Below are 27,886 nucleotides of genomic sequence, written 5' to 3'. Positions count from 1 at the left end.
CTAACCCCTTAGCCTTCAAACCTATGTACAGGGCAGCCTTGAAGTGCAGCTCAGAGGTAACTACTTCAGAAGTGTTGTGGCATGATTCCTTTCTGGGCACAGTAAATTCAAGTTTAATTGTGGAAAATCAAATGAGCGCTTCAGCCATACCAACATGTTCTGACTGCTGGAAGTAAAACAGCCAGAAAAAGAAAGCAGCTACCGTCCTCCTTATCCTTGCAGAGGTACAGAGTTAAAAATTCAACCAGATTAGGAAAAAGGCAAGAAAAAAGGTGTTCATAAAATATTACAAAACAATCACCAGAGAGCTCAGGGTAGGCTGTCAAGGGCTACCCTGACATCTGCTAAAGTCATTAGACAGTGTCACCCCACCCTTGGGCTCCCAAGGGCAAGAGCAGAGGAGGGAGAGCTCCTTCTCATCTCCTGCTGATCCAGCTGTTTCTGGCGTGAGTGTAAATTCTCTCTGTCCATTCAACATTTTGCAAACAGGCCACTGGAAGAGGGAGTGCCTGTTTGCAGGGTTGGTCAGGCACTCTATTCCCAGAAAGGAGCTGATTTCCAGGAGAACTTGGCTAGAGCAAATCATCACATCCAGTTTTACCTCTCTGCTCTAAGTTTGTCCCAGGCTTCCCTTGGAGCCAGCACAAAACCTGGGTTAGTACAGATATCCCTGTTCCTCCTATCAATATTCCATTTCCATTGACTGCTTTAAAACAAGGCACCCAGGCTCCCTCCGGAGACAGCAGTTTCCAAGACAGCTAAAATTTAAAATAAACCCATCCTTTGCAACCAGATGCACCAACAGGATGCTTTGCTTATACTGTTGCAGAACAAAGCAAAAGAACAACCAGCCTTGATCGCTGCCTCCAAAAAGCCTGAAGACAAAGACACTGTTGCAGTGAGACAAGCAAGTGCCATTGAGCATCCACTCACAGCTCCGAACCTCTGCCTGCCCAGAGCAGCCCTTCTCCAGCCCTGAGCTGCAAACATTTGAAGGAGAAAAGCATCTCTGCTTTGCCAGCATTGTCCCTGTTTGGAGAGAGAACTTCTACAAACACTGGTTTTTATGACATTAAACAACTTTCCAGTAACCCCTAGCCAAAAATTCCAAATCACCCACCCTGCCTCCTCAGATGGCCTGTGTTTGACTCTATTAGTACGTACATTGGACAGAAACTGCAGCAGAACAGGAACTGATTCATAAGTGGATCAAGTATCCTCTGCTGCTGGGCTGGTGCCAGAAAGGCAGGACACATGGCCAGGCAGTGCTGCATTCAGAATGGACACTGAAGGCTACACACCTTTATTTTCTAAAAAGGGGCTTGGGGTGGTCCTTCCTTAAACTTGGCTCTCCTTGTTAGAGAGTTATGAACACTGGCACATACAGAAGCAGCTAGACAAGCTGTCCCAGGTATTAGTGGTGGCCACTCACCTAAACCTGTCCTCTGGAATAAAGCCAACAGTGCTAGAGGAAAAGTGTTCAACCTACAGAAGTGTTTGTTTCTTCTCAAATTCCAGGCACAGCTCAAGGACTGACCAAGAAGGAAGGGGCTGCTGTATGAGGGAGTATTTACTTTTTATATAACAACCTTGGTCTCTTAGAAGGCTTAAAATTCAAATACACAGACACACTGGGAACAAGTGGAAACACAGAGAACTGAAGTAGTTTCTCAGAACAAACAGCAGGGCAAAGCTTGGTGTACAAACAGAAATCAAGTCCTGCATCATATCTGATGAATTACACTCTCTTGAAATGCTACATAAAGGGGAAAAAAAAGCTCACTTTCTAAAGGAACCCAACACACACATCAACTGTACCTAAAATAAAGCATAGTGTTGGCAATTTCTGTCTCTGGTAGCATGTCTGACCAGTGGATGCAAAGCTATTGACAATTCACAAGCAAACTAGGAAACTGTATTTGCAATTTGGTCTACAGCTACAGCTACATTTGAAACCCAGAAAGCTGCTAGATTGCCACTTATCTGTTAGAATAAGCAGAAGTGCACTGGGTTTGGCCAGCTTTTACATGATAATACTAATGCTCAGAGATACTTGCTAGCAGTGCACAGAGGCCCTTCTGTGTATAGAGGGGGGAAATCAGGAAGACAAGGACCTAGAAAAAGAGGTGGAGAAGCAAAAAGCAGATGCAAGATAGAAACAGTGATCTTTACAAAATTTAAAACAAAAGCCCGACCAACACTAAAGAAAGGTGACTAAAAATCAATGCTACTTGTAAAAACAGGCATAGCAGAAGGGATATAAAGATGCAAGATTGGTCCACAAGTAGCAAGAAACCCTATTTCTCTGTTTCTACTTAGAACACTTCTAGGGTGTGCCTTTAGCCAGGATGCAGCAGTTAACCATGAAAGTAACCTTGGCCCCTTCTGGTACCAAATAAATCCACTTAACCCTGGAAAGCAACACCTTCAAATAAAGGGTACTGTGTTCCCCATGAAGAGGCAGAAGTCTAACTCCAAAAGCCCTCAATCTAAGAACAGGGAGCTTTCAGTACAGAAGCCAGTGCATCCCCAGGAATTGAGAGTTGTGTCCTTCCATGTCCCTCTTCTAGGCCATGACTGCAGCCAGTCATGTAGCACCAGTGAAACCAAATGGTGAAGCAGAGAACATTGTCAGGCACACACTCATCTCCTGACACTGTGTGGACAACCAGCAAGTCCCAGTATCTCTAAGTCAGGAGTCCCAGATGACCAAAGATCTTCCTCATGGATACTTCAGCGCCAAGTCCACATCCCAGATAAAGAGAGAAAAGCAGCCTCCCTTCCCAGAGATTCCTTTGGGTCCTGATAAAGTTACACTAACCATAATAGCCTTGTTTTATGTATTACATGTACTGTAACATCGAAAATTGGTCTGCAGTTATGTAATTGCAGAGGAAATGGCTACAGCCCTGCTCAGCCCAGCTGAAAACGCCATCCCACGACGTCTCCACCGCAGGCACAGCTCCCAGGGGCTGCAAGGAAAGAGCTCCAATCCTGCCTGCAATCAGAGCAGCAGCAGCAGAGGCAGAGGTGCTCGGGACTGTGCTCATACTTCACTGTCTGTCAGGTTTTCCATTGCAAACACTGCCGACACAGTTTATAGCTTGACCACTTCAAGCCACATCCATGCAAAACTTGGCAGAGAGGGAGCTGCTCTGGCCCTCCCTCCTCCACCTTAAAGAAATCTGTCAGATTCCTGCTTTAAAGTCACAACATTTCTTTTCTGCAACAGAAATACATTTTTAAGTCATTCCATGGGGCTTTTTTTGGTTAAGGTTTAAAAAAAGTCTATGTAGTCGACAGACGGGACTTACGTCAACTACTCACATAGTTTTTCTGAAACAACTCAGAAATGTTTAGATAGTGTTGGACAGAGCAGGTTGATTACACCATGCCTTTAAACAAATCACAGTCACTTCTAGCAAGAAACACAAGCCCTGTAACTACAGCCCCTTTCCAGACAACATCTGTAGAAACTGTAAAGCTCCTTTTTTCTCCTGATGCATTTGTGACCATTGCTACATGCAGATTTTCCTCCCAGTTAACAAAAAAAAAGAGATAAGTATTCATCAGATACAACAGGCACAATGGGTATTTTGCTCTTATAAACAGAATTAAGGTCTGAAGGACAATTTTCATTGAGCCAAGATAGGTGTTTGCTGCAAAAACCAAATGCTGGAGCCTGAGAGCTGGTACACTACTAAATAACTTGTTCTGAAGCTTTATTTAAAGCTAACAGCTTTATTGAAGTCTAGCAAGGTTTGCTTCCACAGTAATTGCAGTAACAACCAGGTTAGAGTGACCCAAAGGCTTTACAACTCAGATTAAGAATTTTGGAAGTTATTCACCACATATACTACACTGACCATGCTCTTAAGTCATAATACTGGGCAGAAGTTTGAACTTCAAATAATGTCCAAGTAATAACTTTCACTAGCAAATAATGAAGACAACTTATCCAACTCTTTCAGTGAAAGAGAAAACCAAATGAGACAAGGCCCATCTCTTACATGAGAAAATTAACACTGAGTAATACTGTACATTAGGCATGACACACTTAAGGTGAAGCTAAAGAAGCTTCATGCAATACCAGATAAGGCTTCAATAAATCAAATATTAGATATTTTCCCCCCCTTCTACCTTTGCCCTATACACAGCGCTCTGAACAAGCACAGCTTACATCCTTTCAGGAAAGCACACAATTTGGAAGCAAACGTCAAAAAAGATGGTAACTCTAGCTCAGGCCCTAGAAGTGTGCAGAAGAAAACATCCAGCAGGATGTGAACCATCATTTGGAAACTGATTGTGAGGTTCCTTGTGTAAAAAACATAGGGACATTTGACCAGAAAAGAGAAGGTGTTTCTTTCCTATGAAAGCCATGCAACAAAGCCAAGTTAAAGTTTTTTCTGCTCCAGAAAACAAAAGAACCATTTAAGTGTCCTTGGCATCAGCAGGCAACCCTATTCAGGCAAGGTTTTAAAATGAAACAGTCATCTGTGCCTTTACACATCTAACTTCCCCACAGTACAGTTCAACACCCAAAGCAGACATGATATGCTATATACATGTCTGTACATACAAGGAAGTTCAAAATATTGGCCCAACATCACATCCAACACACACTGTCCAGTCTGACAGGACTTTTCAGCTGTCAGCTAACAAGCTGTCCAGCCACTTTGCCTTCCTTTCACTGAAGACACTGTCCCTGCTGCAAGTGACATCCAAATCACCTTGCATTCCCTTTCTATGGATTAGAAGAATGAGCTGAATTTATACATCACAGGTAGAGCTTCACAACACTTAAAGGCCAACAGAACCATACAGTCAAATGAAGTATTACAAATGTGCATAGCTAAATAATTTTATTTTCTTGGAAATTATATCCCCCTGTTCTTAGAGGTCATACCCACATCTTCTAGGTTTGCTTGCTTACACTAAGCAGATACTCAAATTCAAGCCAAAATTCCTAAGTTCTGAATGTTGACTCTTGACAAAATTTTGCTAGTTTCATTACATGCCATCCAAAGGTCCAGCTGTAGCTGACGAGACAAGATACAGTATTGAAGTCATTCCTATGGTATCCCTAACCTAGGGAAGAATTAAGAGAATTAAGAGAATTAAGAATTAAGTTTGGAGTCCTGTTATTGGAATAACTAAATCATGAGCTTCCTACAAGAACAGTTAAAAAAGGCATCCAAGCAAGTGATGCTCTCTCCATCACCAATCAGGGACTTATGAGCTTATCTTTTGGTTTTTGTGTTTTTTTAAAGGATGTAGATATCTTTATTTTGTACATATATAAAGGGCAAAATCACAGCATGGAATTCCAGGCTTCAGATTTCCCTTCTTGTTTACATGGACGTTAAGAAATCTGGCTGCCAAGCATCAGAATATGGTTTTAAGAAGTATAATACAAATTCAAGGATGTTCCCTGAGAAGAGTCCCACTCCAGGACCTACTAATTAATTCAAACCCTGACATTCTCCATTTCTATCTCTGCATTCCATGTGGTTCAATACAATGTGGTCTGAACTGTGCAAGGCAGAGAGGCCACACTAAATGAAAACACAAAGGAACTGTAACTGGAATTCAGACACTTCTTGTATTATTTAAGAGCCCAAATAATTCCCTTGGCTCCATAAGCCATTATCCAAGATAGGGATATCATGAATATGAATATAAGTTGCCACAATATAACCAGGCTTCTTGCTCTGATGACAGTGACACCCACTATTGACAATGAGAAGCCTCAGGCTTGGAAGGGAGGATGCTTGTCCACTAGGCCAGATACAGTTCAAGAAGTGAAGACATTTTTCCCTCTTCAATCATAACTACAGCTGTTAAGTGGGGCAGATGAGCAGTTTGGTTTCTATTAGTTTTACAAGTGATACAGTCAGTACAGGAGATGGGTATTTCTGCTCACACTAGCCAGTGCTTTTCCACACACAATCCTTTTGGACTCCACACTAGCAGCAAATGAGTGCATCACTTTGAGCCAAGCAAGCATGAGGCTCTCATACAACAGAGAAATTACAACCCCATTAAAAGAAGGGAAAACAAAAAAATACAATGCATGGTCGTCTCAGCGGATAACCTGGCTCAAAGCTCTGGAAGCTGAATTTGAACCTTGGATCAGAGTGCCCCAGTGCCCCCAAGCTCTGCTGTGCCCACACACTCCACAGCCTGCCAGTGGTGAGAGCCCTGAACGTGGAGGTACCACAGTGTGAGCCCTGGCTTGAACAGATCCAAATGTCAGCAGCTCCTCTGGATGAGGACACACAAGTCACGAGTGGGCTGGAAACCAGTCCTGGACAACAGCTCTGGATTAATACACAAGGAGTGCTGGAGAGGAGGAGGGGGAGCTGCTGAAGACAGGCAGTTATTCAAACCAGCTGCTAAGCCACTCCAACCACTCACACGTACACAGTCTCCTGCATGTGTTCTGCCCAACTCAAAGCTACCAGGCATCCAAAAGTTAGAGTACAGAATAGAAATCTATACAAACATTTGCCAAAAAAATCTCATTTTCCAAGTGCAAGCTGGTTATTCCACGCATAGGAAGAAGGGGATATCAGCTTGCTTTTACATGACAGCCTCTGCCTCTATGCCTCAAAATTCCCCAATTAACACTTCTGCAAGAAGTTTTGAAACTGTGCATGGCCACGTATTTATCTACGCACATTCTCTCCCCTCCCTACTGAGCTCTGGGCCACGGGCTAAGCTGTCAAGCCAAGTTTCATCCCAAGCAATTTTTAAACACTCATCCTATAAATCCTCTGCAAAGGGAGTTAGTAATGGAAATACTGACAGAAACTTGAAGAGACAGCAGGGCAACTATAGCAGTGTACTATACATCAGCTTCATTAGCTGCAGATCCTTCTCTCTGTCACCTTCATTTTCCATTAGCGTACCTTGGCTAATTAACACACAAAACCTATGAAACATTCTTACAGTAGAAGGCAACATTTGGCCCCCAGCCCAAATCAACATCGAAAACCTTCAACATCCTCTGCCAGACATAGTAACTGTACCAGATGGAGCAAATGTACAGCTAACAAGTAGTGATGAGGAAACTGAAAGCAGAGGAACAAATGCAAAAATCAGACCATTAAAAGAGGGAAAAGCGGCAAATATAACTTACCGCTTTCATTTTTCTCTATGACATCCACGACCTCTCCAGCCTGGAGGCTGATCTCAGAGTTCTCCTGCTTCTCATAGTTGGACACCACCACATATTGCTCCAGGATCATGGGTTCAGAGCTAGCATCAGCACCTGGGGAAGGGAAAAAGCAAGCCGTAAGCCAGCTTCCAGCCATGGCTCCTTGAGCGCGACCTCCGTCCATCCGATTCACAACAGGCCAACTTGTCACCAGAGCCAAGCGAATCAGCAAACAACCCTGGCTCGCAGCATATCCCCAAATGGCTGGCCATATAGAAACAGCCTCCTCTGGCCCACAACCCAGCAGCACAGAGGGACATTGGAGAGAAGAAGAAGAAAAAAGGGGAGGAAAAAAAAATATAAAAAGGAGCCAAAAAAGTGAATTAGCTGCACAGTTTCATGATGGATTCTGAAAATAAACCTCTTCCCAACATGGTTTCCACAATGCTTGCTCCCATTCAGAGAAAAAAATCCTGGGCAGAAGCAGTATAAATCCACAGCTGAGCCATCCCCCCAGTAAACCCAAAGAAGAAACAGCTCTCCCCTTGGCGGCTCAGCTCCTTCTCCACTCTAAAGGCTTGAGCTGAAAGTCAAGAGGGGGCTGTAGATGCCAATCATATTCGTCTGCACTGCAGCCCTTAAATAGAAACACATGAGCGGGGCTGAAAGAGAGGGAGGTGGGGTGGTGGGGTGGAGGGAGGGAGGGGAGGGCGGGGAAGAGTGTTTACTTGAAACAGAAGAAGAAAAAAAGTTGTAGCGCCAGATCGCTGCTCGAACACGGCCGCCCCCCGCCTGCCCCGCGGTTCCGCATTCCCCCGGCAGAGCAGCCCCGGCGGGACGGGGCTCGGCTCCCCCTCTCCATCGCCTTTCTGGAGCCCTCGGAGCCAACCCCCAGTTTTTGATTTCTCTTCGGAGCAAGGGCTTTCGGCTGTCAGAGCCATTTATGAATGAGAGCAGGCGCTCACGCCAACAGGGGCCACGAAAGGTGCAAAATAACGCTCTCCTGCCTCCCTTCCCCCACACTACTGCTCTTTTTAAAATTATTATTATTTCTGACTTTTTCACCCCCAAACCGAAATCGTGCATTTCGAGGTGGAGCCACGAGGCAGGCACAGCACAGTGCCAGATGTGGAGGGAGCCCTTGGGCTGCTGCCTCTGGGCTCTGCAGCGCACAAACAGCGCGGACGGGGCGTCTGCGCTCCCAAACCCAGGCACAGACCGGCTGGGCTCGGCCCAGAAACCGCCCTGAAAAGCCATGAGAGCCTCTCAGTTTAGGTCTTTACTTTCTAAGAGCCAACATGTCTTAATGCTACGTTATTTTACAGGTTTTCTCAATTACAGCAGTTTGGGACACTGGCATTATTATACTTTTTACATATTAAGAGGCAGTTCCTGTTGCTCTGGATTAAGATGCAGATTGAAAGGGAGGACAGAAGCAGATATACAACTTGCTGAATGAACCATTTTACACAACAGGGACACAGCCAGGAGCAGACTCCAGGTTTTCCTGAATTTCTGATGACAAATTGGCTACAAGAGACAGGAAGGAAGTAGCATGGTCTGAAACTGTCCACCAGAAAAGTCAAGGGACTGACAGCCAAGCACAGGATGCTGGGTGCTGTATTTCCAAACTGAGCCTGTTCATATGTGTTTGGACTGGAGATGCAAAGTGATTCTACAGACAAGTAATTAGCATCCCTGCCAAGAAAGAGGTAAAGAATGCATCAGCCATTAAAACAGCATCCTGTGAAATGAAAATCCGAGAAAAAAAGCAATTAATTCAACTGTTTCCTGAAAGGAAACACTATCACAATGCCTCCCCTTGGACCAGGTTTAAGAAATCCAGAAAATTAGAAGACTTCCTTGCTCCCTAAGCATGCCTTGGCCTCTCCTCAAATTACATGAGTTAATTTTCTTTAAAGAGAAGCCATCTCCTCTAGAAAGTTGTGTTTAAGAGATTTAGCTTTTCTATAGATAATTGAACCACAGCCAGTAGCAGGACTAGGAGGAGAAGACCATGAACTGACAACATGGAAATTTATAATGCAAATTTTCACCATAGCTGTCCATTCCAAATAAGCATCATGTTTCTCTTCATGATCAATCAACCTGACTCATGCACTCTGGTTTAAACCAGTGCTAGTTGGGCTATCTAGAGTACAATGAGATGCATTCCCCTGTTTCACACTGTTTCCCACACAGTTTTTTCTCCAGTCCAGAATCCAGCAGCTCTATTATATTCTTTCAATCTGCTTAGCCAAGTAATACCTACAACCCTTACTTCATTTTAGTCTTGAGATAAATACCAGTTTTTTAACCAGAAACAAAAGCTGTCATGGACTGTCTGTCTATGCACGTGCATCAACAGAGAATTCAGTGTGTAGAAAGGCAAGAGGGACCAAACAGTGGCAAGGGGAGCAAGAAGCCAATTGCTAAACCAACAACTCAAATGCCTTCTTTCCTCCAACCTAGTAGGCAGTTTTCATGGGACTGGAATAAGGAAAAAAATCGAAAAGACAGCATTGGCTTGCTGGCAGGAGCAGTGTTCATGTGATGCATGTGTCCCTGCTGGGAACAAAGAGAGGACCAGGCTGGAGCACAGGCTGGCAAACACCCCACCAGCAGCCACAGAAGCCCTGCCAGGGACCGTGTGCCAGGGGAATGCCCTTGCCAGGAAACATGGAGAATCAGCACTTCAAATCCACCTCCACAACTCTGCTTAAAAAACAAAACAAAACAAAAAAAAAAAAAACCCACTTAAAACAGTTTGGCAAGACAGGTTATATCTGCATTCTCATATCTGAAATCCAGCAGGCTTACTCTGTCCTGCCTTGGATAAGGTAGTCACTGCAGGAGGATTTCTTTCTTTGTCACTACAGTGGCTGGAGGAACACATACAATTAAGAGATTGTTTTAACAGATGCTTGTATAACTGCTACAGAGCTCCTATTAAGACAAAAAAAAAAATAGGGTGATAAATTCCTTGTTCTAGGAAGTAACCAAGGTCAAACAAACTTGTTCATTTACAGCTGCAGCAGATCATGGCTAGAGGATATCCCCCTTTCGAGGTGTGGGGTCCCTGTGGCTCCTGGAGTGATGGTCACCCAAGATTAGGTACTGCACAATGGGGAAGATTTCAGTAAGAGCAAAGAAAGGAAGAAAAGGAGGAGGAAAAGACAGAGAAACAGCTCCTTTCAGTAACCAAAAGCCTTAACCATTTTCTGGGTAGCCTGGTTTGGGTTGTTACTACATTCCATTCAGGCACAGTCAGTAGGGCAAGGGACTCTAATCCTCCTCAGCCTTCCATCACCCACAAGCTTTAGATGAATTACTGCTCAGTGACACTCAGGATGCCCACAACATTGCTGCTACACTATGTCAGACTCTCCAAAGGGGATTCAAAAGAACAAGACAGGCAACACCACAGGCAGCACAGCACCAATTACACCCGCTGCCCTGGGCGCTTCCGCATCCCTGCCAATTAGTTCAGGTCTAATTTGTAACACAGGACACAGCATGCATTGAAGAGCAACAGCCTGCTCCGTGTGAGCACGCCAGGGGACAGGGATGCGGTGTGGCATGAGTTCCCCAGCAAGCTCACATGCAGCTGCAATGCCACCCTGACACAACAGCCCTACTTTTTAAAAAGCGTCTTCAGCCCAGGCAGGAGAAATGGAGAGCAGAGGATAGGATAACATTGATGTGCCAGGTAGAGGTCCCCCCTCCTCTCCCTCCAAAAAAGCAGAATTAATGTTTTGGTTAAGCTCCAACTTGCAAGCCCTCCCCAGAGCAGAGCACAGATTGCTGGCTGAAATAAGAGTTTGCTTGCCTCTCCATTTCTTTTTGCCTCGAGTCCGTTTCCTGGTTAAAGTCTTGAGGATACCCCTCCTTCTCTCCATAGGGCTCCACTTTACAATCCTCCCGCTCCTCACCTCAGCACTTCTCTTCCTGGGGCGGAGCAGAAATGTCATTGGAGCTTGTCCATGCCCCTCACAGCTGGCACTATTAAGTGACAACAGTTGCACCCTGTCCCCCTCATCAGGCAGCGAGGAGGGAGCATCATTCCTGCTACACTCAGAGACCAGCAACTACTGTGAAAGCCTCCTAAATAAGAGCACAGAACGTCTGTTCCAACAACATCATCCTCCTCCTCCTGTGTTGCAACAGCTAAGACCTACGATGGTTTTGCAATAGCCAAAAATGAAAACCACCAACTGGACTCCAAAAATAAAATCATCTGGATATGGGAATGTGAGACTCCTGATCTTTGCCAGATTACTCTGTTGTTATCAAGCTATAAACATGTCTGCTCTTTTAATCCATACAGTGCACAGGCTTTTATATTGCTCTTTCATGATTATCAATCAAATGTTTACAGATTAAGACTAAATGAATTAGTACTGGGCTGGTCAGTGGAAGTCCTGCAGAAGCAGCCAAAACCACAGAAACGGCCAGTGAACGCCATAAGGGTGAGTCACAGCTGAACAACCAACTGGCAGGTAGTCCAGCCCTTCCGACATGGGCACAACTGCTGGGGACACGTGCAGAGTCTGCACGCTCGGGTGTCTGGCCCCCAGTATCCTGGCATTCCATAAGATAATGGCAGAGGTCTGCACTTTTCCATGCATAGGGAGGAGTAACTGTGGTAGCTTGGATCTAGAGCTGCGGTTTCTTGTTAAAGACAGCTCTTGAAGGGTAAACTTTTATGTATCTCTGGAAAACTCCTTTCAGGGAAGGACAAAGGGAAAAAAAAAAGCCCAGAAGAGCAGCAAGCCTACTTAAAATCCTCAGATCAGTCTAACCCCTTAGCACAATCATACACCCAGCTCTAAACACATGGAATTCCTTCCCCTAAAAACTTAACCTCTTTTCTTTCTTATCAGAAGGACCACATTACTATAATAAATAAACATTAAAATTGCATGTTTTCTTTAAGCTTTCTACCCGTGATTTATCCTGAGCTTTGTTAAGATAGAGAGCTCAGTTACATCTAAAAATTGGGTTAAATGTGTATTGCACAAAAGATAAAACAGACTTTGCCATGTAATGCATGTGAGAGTACACAAGAGTTCATCATATTGCAGCAGTGTTAGGAAAGCAGTTCTTAAAATAACCAGTTCCTAGAGTAAGCAGTGAGATGAGACTAATGAAGCCTGCTACAAATCTCTATGGGGACAACATGGATTCAGATCAAAACCGTGTTTCCCAGTCTATGATCTCTCTTCTATTCAGTGAGAGGGTTTTTGTTTTGTCTTGGTGTTTTGGATTTTTGTACATTTTTTATTCTTTGTGTGCCCTAAACAATCAGGGCTTTGACTCATCTCCTAAATATTCCTGCACTACAGCCTGCCACGCTTCAGCCCCATTGCCACTTACCAAAATTCAGACTGTATTTATACATCAATTATTTCTGGAGGTAAGGCTACTATTGCCACAAGCTGTGAGTGAAGGGGATTTATCTTCATCTCTCCCACCAGATAGCAATCCTCCCAATCCTCATAGTGTTTAACCTCAGAGCTCAGAGGCTCTTGGTGTAGCAGCCCTGAGCCACAAAGCTTTAGGGACAGAGACAAAAGTTTATCACCTCCCACAGTTACTTCAGAAATTCAGTACAAATCCAGTCTCAAGGTCTGGATTATTGCCAATTATAGAAGAAAAACATTTGGGCAAGTTTATCAAATGGGTTATTAAAACACTGTGATTTCTGTAGTTCTTCCCTGAGCCTGGCCAGGTAGCTCTTTTACAAAGCACAAAGACACTCTATTGCCTTTTCAAAAGAGAGTTTCAGAAGCAGGTGACACCCTGCTATTAGAGATGGGTGGAAAGCAGAAAGGGAATGGTTTGGATCTGACCACCTAGGTAATGCAGAAGACCCAAAGCCAGAAGTTTAGCCTAAAACCTTCTGCAAATCCCGAAGAATGCCCAAGAATAAAACAAAATTGAGCATCATGCACCCAGCAATGGCTAGGTTAGTACATAAACCCTCTCACCCCAGGCTGGCAGCCGTGATTGATGTACGAGAAGTTTCTCCCTAAGTGAGCATCCATCCACCTTCCTTGCTCATGTGCTCTGCAAGCCTTTCAGGACACTGGGCAATAGTAGCCAAAGCTCTAGCCTTTCTTGCTATCTTTTTGGCCAAACATGCCTAGATGGTAACTCTATGAGCTGCACTAAGTCTCTTCTAACCTTTCGGCTTGCTGCTACAAGCAGCTATTGGGGGCCCATGCCAACAGCACACATTGCCACGAAGAAGAGACTATGATCAGCAGTCATAGCAGCAAAAAATTAACTGGATTCATTCCCCACCATAAGACACATATAGTACTTTCTGTCACTTCCAAGAACCAAGATCTGGGCGAGCCTTCAAGAGTCTGGGACAAGTGGCAGCTTTAACTGTAGACTGTGGCTTCCAGCCATGGACTATGTGTGACACACAGCTAAAACCAGCAGCAGAACACAGCCCCTACAGGGAGCGCCTCAGGAATGAGCCTGGCCCACGGTAAATGGCAGGAGCTCTCTCAAGCAGCTGCTCCAGTTCAGTTCTTCCCTCTTTACAGCCCTCAGCAGCATTTCCAACAAAATCCTGACCAACAGAAAAATTCAGTGCTGACCTTTGCCAAGTGGAGCCTATTGGTCTCGGGATTTTTATTTTTTATTTTTGATCTGCTAGGTTTTAAAATAGAGCCAAGAAAAATTAGAGGCAGGAGGGTGAAAGTAAAAAGTTGAGTCCTCTTTCCACTCCTTCTTGGAAAGTTGGCTCTCTGAACAGTGATTCCAACCAACTAGGTTACAGGTAGCAACAGTTAAGAATACTTAAGTAGTATTTTGCACACAAATCTGTTAAACTGCTTGGAGATTTTCACACAGCTGCCAAACTGGGTCTTCCACCAGGCTGAAGTCACCAATATACTCTGGCATTTGTCCTAGTCCTGCTCAGTGGTGCAATGCCCATCCCTCCACATGGCACAAAGCAAACCAGCCAAGGATTTTAACAGCAGTCAGGGTGACTAAACTGGAGTCCCACCACAGCACCTCTCAGGGTGTGGCTGTGTGGCACCCATCTTTTTCCAAAGTACAAAATGAAACCACTTAGAAGCCTTGGTTAGAGTCTCCACTTCATGGAGGAGGTTCATAACCTCAGTTAGAGCTTGGGCAGCATCAAACTGGCTTCTGTTCTCATCTCCAAGCCACAGCCTAGCTAGGACACATAAATGTACTACATAGGTAAAGATCACATCCAAATTCAAGTCTGATCTACCAGCTTGACACATCAGGATACAGCCTATAGATCTGGACTGAAGAACAGCTATTTTGGAAACTGGGGATTCATTTGGATGAGAAACTGAAAGGCCACATGAACTAGAACAGCACGGAGAGCTAAGAACTTGCCAAATGTACATAAGACTTTTGAGCAGCACTATGTATCAACATTCACCTTCTCAAGCACCATGCGAGGCAATTAATCACTTATATTTTGCACACTCATCATGCACCTTTTTTTGACAATCTAGCAACATGCATTTAGCTAAAAGCAGTAAGCAGAAGGGAAAAAATTGTATCTATTAAAGACTTTGCTTTCTTGCCCTTTGAGAAGGCTAAAAACATTGGCATTTAGTTTGTCATTTTATAAATGACAGCATGAAACAGTCCCAACAGATCTATTGAGTCAAAGAAATCCAACCTCACCCCCCAGCCATGTAACCTGAGGGGTTCTTGTCATTTTTCCTGAGGGACACCACCTCTTCTGTCTCCTCCTTAACATGTTTCTCTCCTGCTCAATATCATTCTGTTTTTCTGTCTCAACTCCCCCATGACCTATGAAGCAGCAGGCTCCTGTGACTGAATACTTCAGATATTTCTGCACTTTTATATCCAGTTACCACCCTCAAATTAGATCTATTCTGCAAACATGAGGCAGAACCCCCCCCCCCAAGAAAATATTCAACTTTTGTCAAGAACAGCGTTTCTGGAATCACAGCAGTCTTGCTCACTAAAAACTTCAGACAAGACTCATCCATCAAGGATGGTGGGATTTTGTTCACATACTTTTAACAGGGCATGAACTTGATTATTCTACCAAATCTGGTATGGAAATCAGCAGGAGTGTTTCCATATTTCCTTGCCCCAGGACCTATATGTAGCCTTAACTGCTTGAGTGACCAGCCCAGCATCCTGTACAGACCCAGGATATATCACTTGTGATCTCTCCTTCTAAGTCGGAAGGAGAAAAGAATTCTTCTTTGATATTCCATGTCAAATGACAAATGTTTGCAGAAGAAATCAACTGGTTACACAGCAGAAGTCCTGATTCCTTATACTATAAAGCTTAGTTTTTGCCTTGTATGGGACTGCTGCTCCCTAGCCCCTTAAACCTCACCTAGAAACTGCTCCCCTGCTTCCTCCTCCTTCCTGACTCATTGCAACAAGAAGGCTGATGCTCCCTTGAAAATTTTGCATCTTTATCAGAGTTTTAGCTTTTTCATGTGAAACCACTTCTGTTTACTGGGGAAATGCAAAGAGCATTTAGAAGTTATGGAGCACACAGTCATGTTTCTCTGCCTTATCCTGACCTGTAAAGTTTCTCCCACATAGAATACATAGAATAGTGAGAGCACAGCTGTGGCCAGACTCAACCCACTGCAAGAGGGGAAGCTGCCTTCGACTGAGGCTTTGAGTTGGGCAATGAAAATAAAACCCTACAAACTACTAACCCCTGCTAGCAGCAACATCAAGGTGAGGCAGTCATCAGAAAAGCAAAACTCTTCCTTACCAGAAATCGTGCATCATGAAAAACCAATACACAAGCAGACAAGAGATCCTGGGTATCCACTGCCAGAGATTCACATTCAAGACAACTCTAAAACCACACACAACTTGAACTAGAGAATTCTGGTTTTAATAGCATGCAGAACACCAAGACACAAGAATTTACCTGGAGTGACACTCTTTTTTGGAGTCTCAGACAAACTGGACATCCAAACTTGAAATCCAATCATAGGGCAGCCATGAAAAAAGAAAGTAATTAGAAACACAAGAAAACAGTCAAAACCAGTCACATCAGAAAGTCTGAGAGTTAGTAAAGACAGCTTTGAAAGAGACAAAGTTTTTCTTATGAGTAGTGTTGGCATTATGGGGACTCAGAGGAAGGTCAAGTCATAAGAAGCACCCAGTTAATTTTTATGTTTTAGTGGATTTGCAGAATTTATGAAACTGATCTGCAGGTGATTCAATTTTGAGCTCTAAGAAAAATATATGCCCTGAGCTTATTCCCAGTAGCTCAGAAGACACATACCAAGAGACAGTTTGACTTACTAAGCCTCAGACCTGCAAAACTATTTATCTTTGCAGCTGTTAATCATACCCAAAAGATACATAGACAACTCACAGAGATTGAGCTTAGCAAACACATATTAGTTTCAACAAGCATCTTGTTACACTGGAATTGCATTAAGGAAAATAACAATAGACAAATAATGCTCCATAGAAAAGACTACAAAACTCCAATAAAGGTACATTCAGAGTATAACTAGAAATTCCATTTTTGTAACCAATGAATGAGGCAGAGATCAGGTTAAGGAGAAAGCTGATAGGAATTGCTGCTAACAAGGTCAAAAGGTTTCCCTCCCCCTCCATGAAATGTGGTGGAAATACTTGGCTTGGGAATTTGGGAATAATCTTCAAATGTTAAGTGTTATTTTTTTCTTGAATACACTGGAAGTATGTTTTGAAAGCTAACAGATTTTCCCTCATTTCTAAATAACAAACATTCCCCTTCTCTGGGATGAAGGAGCAGAAGGGCAGCTGTTACTCTCTCCTTACCTGGGAGAAGAGACATCTAGGAAGAGATGTTTATATGACAATCTAAGAAGTTCCTAAATTCTGACAACTACAAAATGCAATTTGAAAAACCTATTTGCACTGGGGAACCCTGTTCTGGACCCAGCAGTTGTGTAGTTGCACTGCAATTCAAATGGATTCAGTATTTTGACTACTTTGCAGTAAACTGTCTATAGTGGCAGTTTGGAGCAAATGCTGAAGTCGTTCAATCATCTGACTCCCAAACCCATGTGCTGCACTGTCACAATACACTACAAAATACACAGTGGTAAATAACAATAATTTACTTTGGACTACCATTTAAGAAAAAATGAAAAAGGCTTTGCATTGGTGGAGTGCAACAGGAAATAATCTGGCAGAGTAACTTGTGCTGTTGCTCATGGAGGGAATATACAGCATGTTTCTGTTACAGACTTGGGGCACGCACGGCAAAGGGTGTGAAGGAGTTGTTGTCAGCAACTTGTCTATTAGCTTTTGAATAGACTTCCACTGCCTTCAGAGCACAATTATGAACTTCAGTCAGCTGTCAGAACTTTTTCCAGACAAGAAGAACCTGAATACAATAATGATAAATCAAGCAGATGATGTATTGCAGGAGTAACTGAGAAAATTTCAAAGTTTGCCCCCACCCAAGCTGCAGCAAAAGACAGAAACACCCAAAGCTAGAGGAAATATGCTGCACTTAACACAAGTTTAGGGCTACTCTGGACATATCTACCCAAGAAGAGAGAGTTTACACCTAGATCAACAGTAGCCATATCGACAGACACCCATGTGAGATCTCACCATAAATAAAGCAATTCTGTTAGCAATTATCAATTTCTCAGAAAACTTCTTTTTCAACAAAGTATTTTTTCTCCTTGTCAAAACTATTGGCTTAAGTCAGAAAAGAAGGGCAATATAAGTATTAACTGGTAAACAATCCCACAGGTCACCAGTGTGGGCTTCCCAGCCCAGGAAGCAGCATAAAGCAGCAGCACTTCTGAGCTGCCCCAGCCTGACAGCAGCTAGAAGTGGATGAGGTTGCTTCTGAAGCAGAAGACAGCCAGCATATTTCAGCTGCTCCTGCACATCTGCTTAGCATTAAACTTCCTTCTTGGGGATTTTTTTTTTTTTTTTTTTATTCCAAGACGTTTAAGCTCTAATTGCTACCAGCTTTTAAGAGTCCCCCCTACAAATAATAAAAATATCAGACATTAGTGATAGATTCCACTTCACAGAGAGCTCAAACGAAGAGCCGCGGCGGGAGCCAGCATACAGGGAGGAGGTCAGAGGCCTCAGGAACATGCTGTGCCTGAGCCAACAAAACACAAGCTTTGAACAGCCACAGGTTTCCCCTTTAGGACAGGGTTTTACTGGAATTCTGCATGAGGCTTGGACCTGGTTTCCAATGGGATTGGTAACAGTAAACGAACAAACCTTCGCTTCCTGCCACTCCTCTCCCCCTCTGCCACATGGCCGAACACTGGCTGGTCTCAGATCACTTGGAAGTGCAGGGGGGGAATCTCAGTATCTGGAAATTAAAGTTGCCTGCTCAAAGCAGGCCGCTCCTAGAGCAATGGCATCCCAATTCTGCTCTTAACACCAGTCCTCACAGCCCCTGCTGCTGACTTCAATTGGAGCCAGAACAAACTCCTCCTACCGGAATTATTTTTAAAAGCTCAAAAGGAACATGAATCCATAAATTACAGCTAAGTCACGAGGCCGAGGCAGTTGTGAAGAGCACAGAGGAGGCTCTCCTTCAGAGCCACACTGCACAGAAATAGCAGCACAGCAGGCATGTCACTGGAAGTGGCTGCTGAACTCCATCCCATTGCTTTCAAGCTGCCATGATGGAGTTGGGCAACCCTCTGATGGGTCAAGGAGGGTCCTCAGGTGTGAAAGAAAAGGAAGGAGTTGAAGGGGCAAAAAGCTTTGAAGACAGAATTAAGCTGGTTGCTATGGTGAACAGGAAACATATTATTCTAGATTTCAGCAGAAGCTTTTGTGCTGCCAGTGAGACTGGTTTGTTTGCTGCTCCTCCCACCTCTGGCAAGAGAGCAGGCGCCAGACTGCTGGGGACTAATGCTTTATGCTTGTGATACAGCTCCACTCATCTCATTTTAGCAGCAGACTATTTGTCTTGTGTACAGTTAGAGCAGAGTAAGCTTCCACAAAAACCTACAATAGCTGGAGTCAGTCTAGAATCAAATGCATGAGCTCAATGCTACCAAAAGCCAGATACCACGTTCATGGTATCATCCACTTTAATCAGTACTGCACATCCAGGTGGGCCCCTGGCCCAGCAGGTGCAGAGGAACCCCTCCTCCATGGGCATTTTAGCAGCAGCTACTGATGCAAGTTCCTTTTGTTAGTAACACTGTCTGAAATCAGTTCAGTTCAGTGTTGAGCCCAGCATCCATGATTTAACACTGCTGCCAGCACCAGGAGGGACACTCTCCTACAGGATCACAGTTGTTAGGGCTATCAGGGACTTTATAACAAGCTTTTTTTAAAACAAAAAGCTGTCTAGCTTGTTAAGCTACATATTTCCCAACAACAGTCCTGCACTAATTGTGGGCAATTGAATCATACTGGTCATGAGTTTCAGGGTGGTTGTAGTTCTTGTGATGTAACCCTTGCCCCAAATGATTTCTGTGCATAGCTGAGAAATTAGCATGGGCCAAAGACAGGCCCCTGCAAGTGATCTGGATGTGGCTACCTTGCTTTGGAGGACAAAGAATTTATTTATACAGGTATGGCCTGTTCTTTGGAAGTGGCCTTCCATAGAAGACAACATTATCAGAGCCATTTAACTAATGGAACTATTTTGTTCTCATGAAGCTCTACCTTTAACATCAACTGGGAATACCAAAATCTCCCAGCTGTTACAGTGCAACTTAAATTACTGAAAAAGGGATTATAAGAACAAGTGGCCATACTGAAGAGATACTGACATCTGGTCTGTTTCCAACAGTGCTCTGTTCCATGAGTGCAGTTGAGTGTTTTGCAGACTCATTTTGTAGACGTACACCCTTCCTGTCTTAATTGGAGGGGTGAAAAGAAAATAAGCAATGCAATCAGTGATTCCTCAGACTGGAGCTGGGGGAATGAGGAATGGGTGTGTTCTCATGCCAGTAGTGGTATCTGACAAGTCAGCAAGAAGTGGGCTGACCACACTGTTCCTTAGATGTGTCCACTTTTTCGAATTGGCTTAGAGCCTTGTTGGCTGCAATGTTCATCACATATGGCAGAATACAAAACAGAAGCTGAGCCTGTATTTCAGTTTACATTTTGGAAGACAAGCCTGCCAAGGAGTTGGTATACATGAAGCACTATGTTGTTGTCCTGGGGGCTCAGGTGGGACACCTTACTGCCCCAAGCAGGTAAAGAACCCAAAAGCCAAGCTCAGTCTACTCAGTCCAGGGCTTCTTGCTGAGATTTTGTCTCCACTTTCCCCCTTCTTGCTTCCTCTCTGCACTCTTCAGACAAGCAAAGGAACAACCTCCTCTTCCTGACAAGGTGAGGCTGCCCAGTCAAAAGCAGAAAGCTCAGTGAAGAGCCCCAAAACTGTGGGGCTTGTTTCTTCTTCCATCTGCAGACAGTGCACCATGCTCATACCCTTGTGACCCTCTCCAAAATCTCCATCCCCCAGACCCACTGACCATCTTTTGTCAGCCTGTCTCCAGGTTTCTCTCCTCTAGTGCCTCCCGCTTCAGCTGGGGCTTGACACTTCACTTAAATGGGAAGGCAGCAACAGTACTGGACTAGGAGAGGAAGACAGAGATACTTAGTGTTGCTAAGCTCCCCCCAGAAATGGAAGTACTTCTACCAGAGAATTACTCTGATACAGAGTCTATGTGTAGTTTTACAACACAGCTGGAAAGAGGAAAAAGGCAGATGAGCCTTCATCCGAACTGGAACCATTGCCACACATTCTGGGCTCACACAATTAATTCATTCAGTTAGGCAGAGAACAACAGATAGTCAGAGAAACGGGAGGATGGCACAGAAAGGTTGCAAGTGTTTGGATCTATCTCACACAGCCCTACTCAGGGCACCCTGTTGAACTGTGCCATTGATGCTTCTCCCCTCAGGCTCCAGAGAGACCTAAACAAAACCAACATTTGTGCCCGGTGCCTGGCTCAGTGTGAGCCTGGTCAGACATCAAACTTCTTAGGTACCACCACAATGTCAGATTAATTTGTTACTGTAATTGCTGGGCAAGCAGCTGTTCCTTACCAGGGTAGCTTAAATAAGCTTTCCTTGCTTTTATGTCTGTGGGAAGCTGATGCATCACGTTTAAAGCAAGTATTTTAAGATAGTTGTTGAAGGAATACACATATATTATTTTTCTCCCCAATAGAAGACTGCATTTTAAAGTAAACCTCTCATCCCTGCAGAGATATCTCCTCTTCTATACACTTGAAGCTGAACATCGGCTCCACTCCCTATGCCATCTGTTCAAGGGGGCTGTATCTTGAAAAAATATTTGACTAGTAGATTATCAAACATGCAAATCCAGCTAAAGTATCTGAGTAAGAGGATTGGCAGCAGGCATTAAATAAGGCCTTTAATTTTAGTCTTATTCACCAAGTTCAGCTTCATCACGAGCAGCCAGGGGAGGGCCTGTCAGTGTGGGGGGTGAGGGCAGAGGTGCTGGGCTGCAGTGATGAGCACAGCCAGCACCTTCCTCTTTCCCTGGCAGAAATGATCCCACTGGAGCTGTCAGGCTCGTCACCTCCCCGGCACCTCCACGCTGCAGACCAACCTCAGACCACGTCCACTTGCCACGTAGCCTGGCGTATGCTAGACCCACACACACTGCTTGGAAAATGTTCACATCTGGCTTTCACGTGACTTGAGCGTGCCTCAGAAATTCATCATCTGGATAACTCACTCCTGCAGGGGAGAAATCCACAACCAGGGAGCCCTTTCCTGAGTTGGAACGGAGGAGTGGGGCCAGAGGATCGTGTGCTTGACAAACTGCACAGTGACACGCTCACAGCTGCATTTTCACAGCCTCATCCAGTCCTTCATCCTTTCTAAAAGTACAAACACAAAGAAAACTTAGGCCCAAATTTCCACTCTGTTTACTTCTGTAAAACCCCATTTTAATCCCATTCGCAGACCCAGAAGTATCCAGGACTGTTTAGTTTTTGTTCTGGCAGCCATTGCTCACATTAACTCTTTCCACATGGTAAGTGGGGATTGTTTCCCACATGATCCCTGTGGTACAGCCCCTGCACATACAGATTTGTACCAGTTCCAAGTTTTGCTGGAAGTGCCTAGAATATCTGAATGCTAATCCACATCTACAGCTGTACAAACTGAGAGCATCACCCCTCTGAGGAAAAAAAACAGCCTTCAGCACTGCCAAGGACAAGGGCAGAAAAGCCCCAGACGTTGCACTTGGGAACTCACAGGTATGTACACATGCTGGGATTCATGTGTGACTCAAAAAAATGGAGCAACAGTCAAGTCCCAACTGTGAAGGAGCCATGCTGCCAAGAACAGAACACTCAACAGCACTGGCATGTCCAGGCAGATAATCAGTGCATACATTGTAACTCCTGCTGGACACCTCTGGAAGTAATGCTTCCAGCCATTTCTGGTTGGGTGAACCACTCCATCCAGAGTGAAGCAGAGAGAGGATTTGTGCTGTCACGCAGCCTGGACACTGGCCAGCTAGAATGGGACAGGTGTGAAGCCATGCACAAAGCTGGATGTGCGTAGAGAATGCTATTTTAGGGGTGAGTGCTCTCAACAGGCTAAGGACACACCCTCTACATCCAGGTTTTCAGAATCTGAGGGCAAAGTGTTCACCAGCATGAGACTAAGTTACCCAAAATGCCCAGGGAAGATTTTATCTGCTCCTCTCAGCCAGCCAAACCCATCTGTGCCCCATACAGATTCCTGCGGTGGCTGAGGATCATCACCCTCTGCTCCAGCTCCCAAATGTAATTCTCACCTGCCTTATCCAGTGTGCCAAAATCAAAATACCAGTACTCTCTGTGCAAGAGAGGAAAAACCCACGCAGGCAGCGTTAATACCATCTGCCACTGACAGACAGAAGAGGGAGGCAGAACAGGAGCAGATGGAGAACAGAGAATTTCTTAAAACCAAGAGAAATGCCGTTATATCCCCTAAGGTACCCAAAGCACTCTGCACTTGGCTGAAAACTCTGAGGCATTTGCAGGGGTTCAAACTGTTCTACCATGGCTGTGCTCAAGCCACACCTCATTTTTCCAGCCCTGCCTGCACCCAGTCTCCCTGCCCTCTCTCCTGGACACAGGGCTCTCTGCAGCACGGATGCTGAACTGGGAACAGCAAAGAACACAAACACATTCTTTTCCCTAATCCTGCACCCTGTCCCCACACTTCAGTTTAAAAGCCAAGGAGCAAAACAAAAAAACCACACAACATACAAACATCTCTTTCTCTCTTATCCCATCTTCCTCCCACCCCAGCATATGGGCCACCCAGAAGATGACAGTGATCCTATACATCTAATGGGCCACATGCCCTGTCAGCAGAAAACTGAAGCAGTGCAGAATAAAGTCTCCTATCTGCTCTTCTCGTCAGTAGCCTCAGGCAGAAGTCCAAAGCACTTCAGTTTAAGCAGTGACTTTAAAAATATGGTGTACAAGGAGAAGTGTGAGATCAGCTTCCTTCTGCCAGAATACTGCAGACTGGATTTGGAGCGTGGGATTGGAGTGGACAGATTCACATCTTGACTGAAGATGCAGAATTGGGTCACACACGCACAGATGCTGCAAGGACATGAAATCTGTCTGACTTAGCGGCAGCTCCTCCTCAAATTCTGCTCTCTTCTAGTGCACCTGAGCACAGGATCAGTAGTCTTGCCTTGGAAAAAAACCCAAACCCACAGAATTGGCGTTCCTCTAATTATATGAAAAACTTGTTTTTAAAAAAAGACTTACAGTCTTGTTAAAAAGAAAAGTCAGGAAATAAAATTAGGTCTTTGGGGAATAACTGCATCGAGTAAAAGCCAATAAACTGATCAGAAGTTTAGCAAATTCACTACCTGAGGAAAAATAATTCTCAGTCATGAGAAGAGGAAGCTCTGTCATTGATGACCAAATTCAAGATGCACACTGAGATCATTAACTACTAACTTTTTCCAGAGCCAGGCCCAAGATGTATGTCTCCAGTAATTAAATGAAAATGTTTGGTCCTTAACTGCTATGCTTTTGCCTAGTCTATCCTTCTTTTATTACTAAATCCTTTATCTTCCTGAAAAAAAGAAAAAAAAAAAAAGAAAAAAAAAAAGCAGCAGCTATGAGAACCAAAATGTTCTGCCAGAATCTGCTGTTTTTAAATTCCATGCAGTAATTAGTACATACAGCCAAGAAGGTTAATTGTATGATGAGGGAACAGATCACGATTTCTGATCAAGAGCAATCTTGTCAGTACATGCTTGTGAAGTTATAAAATAGTGACTGGCAAACTATCTCATCCAGCCATCCTCATCAACAGGCCAAATGGCACCAAGGAGCCAGTCCACCATCCTTGCTTCTGCCCTAATTGTAGGAAACAATGCAAGGAGCACAGTGCACACATGTGATTCATCAGGATACAAACAAGAGCACATGCCTCAGTCTGCAGGGATCATGTCATACCACAGATTTCTTACAAGGATTAAGACACCAAGTTACATGATTTAAGATGTTCCTGGGACCTTGCCATGGGCTTGGACAGATTTGCATCCCTATTCACCACCTTAAAAAAGAACCTTCCAAGCTAAAGCTTTCAGAGGGACTATAGGGAGACAGACTTCAGAGACCATGAGGGCAGAATGATTCAAAGTAACATTTGAGTTAAAAACCACATTCTAACTTTGTTGCTACCATCTGGGCTCAAATCCACTGAGCAATGACCAAGTCCCTGCTTGGGGCAGGTAGCCCCCAGCATCTGCTGCAGTCGCCACCCTGAGAGAAGATGCATTGCCTCATGCTGGGATTGACCACGGTAGTTAATTGGATTTTTCAGCCTCTTTAATACCACACTTAGATTTGGCTTCTTTGAGAACCCAGTTAAAAGGCTTAAGAGTTCTTCTGACTGAGAAGGTAAAACTGAGACAGATGTCACAGTCAGCTGGATTAGTTAAGGCATCCCCCAGTTCTAATACTAAACACAACTCCAGATGACATCTCATCAATACTGCAGAACCCTTAAAGCAAATAAAAGGCAACACTATATGTCTCTTGGAGCAGTCCTTCCTTCTCCCTCTATTGCAGCCATTTCCCACAAATATTACAAAACATCTGCCAGGGCTGGAGGCTGTACATTCCCTGCTTGCCCTGTACCTTTGTGTAGCTAAATGCTTGCCACAGGCCTGTGAAGATGGCAGAGACCTGCACACTCAATTGTAACAACTAAGCTTTTTTCCCAGGGTCACCACCTCAGTCCTGAAACAGGTAAAACCAGCTCCAGCCACACAGCCCTGCTGGTCCAGCTGGGAGCTCACACATTTGTGACCCCATTGAATGATTAAGCACAGAAGGGGTGGCACAAACTATTAATTTTCTCCACATAGTCTGAGCTGCCTCCTTTAAGACAAAGTCAAGAAAATAAAGCTCATTTATGAAAAGAAAAAAAAAAGGGAGAGCAAGACATGCCATGGAACTCTTAAGTGCAGGCTAGACACATGCATAGTGACAGGGTTACAGAGGTTAAGCTCTGAAGTGATGAGCACAGCTCAGCTGTAAGGACAGAAAAAGCCACAAGTTGAGCCATTTTCCTTGCTAATTACAAAGGAAGCAGAAAAAAACCTATCCCAAATAATGCAAAGAAATAGCAATAAAGGCAACTCCCTGAAGCTGACAGAGTGCATATCCTTAGTGCATGAGGGCAAGAAAGAAAGTTTCTCTAGCAATGAAGAATTAGGCCGAGGAAGCAACTTTAGCCATCAGCTCCACCCATAATTCCTAGGCAACATCCCACAAAGTGATCAGCCAGGAGGGCCCTTGGTGTTTTTACAACAATCTGCTTGTTTCTCACTTGAGGCCCCACTTCTGTCATTGCCGAAACTCTCTCAACTCTGTTTAGTAACTTCCCCACTGAGGGAAAACACAGCATTACAGATGTCTCTATAAAAAGTTTGTGAAGCGTCTTCCGATGGACTCTGAAGTTTTTATTTACTTGCCAGCAGATATATCCTTCCTAGTTTTAGATTACAGGAGGGAAAGAAAACAGTGGTTGTTGGCTGTGTGTAGCCAAAATCTTGCTAGTCCAAAAATTGGACAGGGAAACCCAGCTGAAAGATGGTTTACTCATTCAAGGAAGCCTCATCAGCATCCTGAGGCAACACTGCCTTGAACCAAATCATTAACTTAATATTCTAAGTGTCCAATTACTACTTAAAATAGACTTCAGCTGCCAGACTCAGCCAAAGCACAGCCAGCTCAGTGCAGACAGCATCTGAACACCGAGGGAAAGGAAACACTGCAGGACTGATGGAGCCATAACTTCCATATTATTAAAGCTCATTCCCCTTCACTTGGAGGAGCATCCTACAGCATAGCAACAAGGTGCCAGAGGAAGCCACCAAGCAAAGGCTTGAAGCCAGCTCTGCCCCCAGCAGCAAGGTGGGCAGTCAGAGCAGGGGCAGTTTGGTTATGGTTTCAGAAGGGGGTGGCCAGCAGTGCTCCCGCCCAGGCACATAGATAGTTGTGACCACAAGGGTTTGGTCACTTACAAAGCAGGTGGCAGAGATCACTTTGAAAGCACCTCTTGTGCTGCATCTCACCTCACAGTCTGCAAAGAGAATCCTCTCAGTAGTTGAGAAGCACTGAGACTCGGTGTAGAAAAGTTGTGAAGCCCACACCAGCTCCCTGTTGCCCCCAAACAGCAGGTCTCAGATGCTTGCTTCAGCTTCGTGACTGAGATCTGACTGCTTTGGCATGAAACTAGCCAAGAAAGATTCTCAGCAAGGAGAGGGGGCAAGATCTTACTCCAGGAGTCTGCAGCTTTCTCTAACCAGCAAGGGGGTTTGTGAGGCGGGTGGCACAATGATATCTTTGGGGAGAAACATACTCCAACTGGTTTTATAAGCCACATCAGGATTAGCAGATATCTCAAGGGTTAATTAGTTCACCATGCACAGATGGTAGCTGGTAGGGTTTGCAGAATGGATTAACCTAATCTGTGCCTTGTAATGTACCATACAAATATCCATTCGTAGACTTGCAGCAATTCTACCCTTATTTTGATTTGAGGACAGAAAAAAACACACAATGAATGCCAGCATAGAAGTAATGCCTATTTTGAGTGACAAATGAGTAGCTGTTCACTTGGCTAATGCAATTGACAAATTGGAGTTTGAAAAGTAATTCCTTCCCATTTTGCTGCAGAGGGTCTTTGGGTGCACCAAGAAGAGACCATTTGCTGCAAGCGTACACAATATGCCCATGGTAGCCACTCCTCACAGTTGTACTGAGGGCTCTCCAGCACTGACAGATGGTCATAGAGCAACAATTCAATTGCCTGGAAACATGAAGGCAGCTTTCTGAGAAGCTCTGCAGTGTGTCAAATAAAGCCCCTCAAGTCCAAGGTAACAGCACATGTGGCATTTCAGGCCACAGCAAACGTCTGTGCCTTCACAGAGCCCCAGGTCTCCGAGCTGGCTGCAGGTTAAAGCATTTATAATTAGATCACATCCAAGCAAAAGGCTGTGTGTTTACACAGCCCTTTGCACAAGAGGAAGCCTGGCTCAGGGCTGGCATGCAGAGATGCCCCAGATCAGCACAAGACTCCCTTTTGTTTAGCTAAGGACATGCCACGCTATTGCATTTGGTTCAGAAGGTCTCGAATGTTTACAACCAGCATCAACTGCAGCAGTAAATGTTTCCATAACTCTATTAAACTCTGAACCTATCCAGTTTCTCC

General features: G+C 44.4%; 1 protein-coding gene across 3 annotated transcripts in view; it reads right to left on the bottom strand.

Annotated features, from left to right (window-relative positions):
* SH3PXD2A (SH3 and PX domains 2A) overlaps positions 1 to 27,886 on the bottom strand; it is a 248,293-nt gene that overhangs the window by 64,691 nt on the left and 155,716 nt on the right. The window contains exons 7-8 of one of the 3 annotated variants that reach the window (XM_053983427.1): positions 16,092 to 16,139; positions 7,142 to 7,273 (exon numbers count right to left, since the gene is read on the bottom strand). In XM_053983427.1, the coding sequence (XP_053839402.1) occupies positions 7,142 to 7,273; positions 16,092 to 16,139 (180 nt within the window). Of the gene's footprint in view, positions 1 to 7,141; positions 7,274 to 11,091; positions 11,128 to 16,091; positions 16,140 to 27,886 lie in introns of those variants that run through there. The other 2 variants (XM_053983430.1, XM_053983428.1) reach the window with 2 other exon arrangements.

Source organism: Vidua macroura, chromosome 8 (genome assembly GCF_024509145.1).
Source record: "Vidua macroura isolate BioBank_ID:100142 chromosome 8, ASM2450914v1, whole genome shotgun sequence".
Classification (NCBI taxonomy): Eukaryota; Metazoa; Chordata; class Aves; order Passeriformes; family Viduidae; genus Vidua; species Vidua macroura.
Note: the sequence above shows the minus strand (reverse complement) of the source record. Positions and strands in the feature narration are given on the sequence as shown.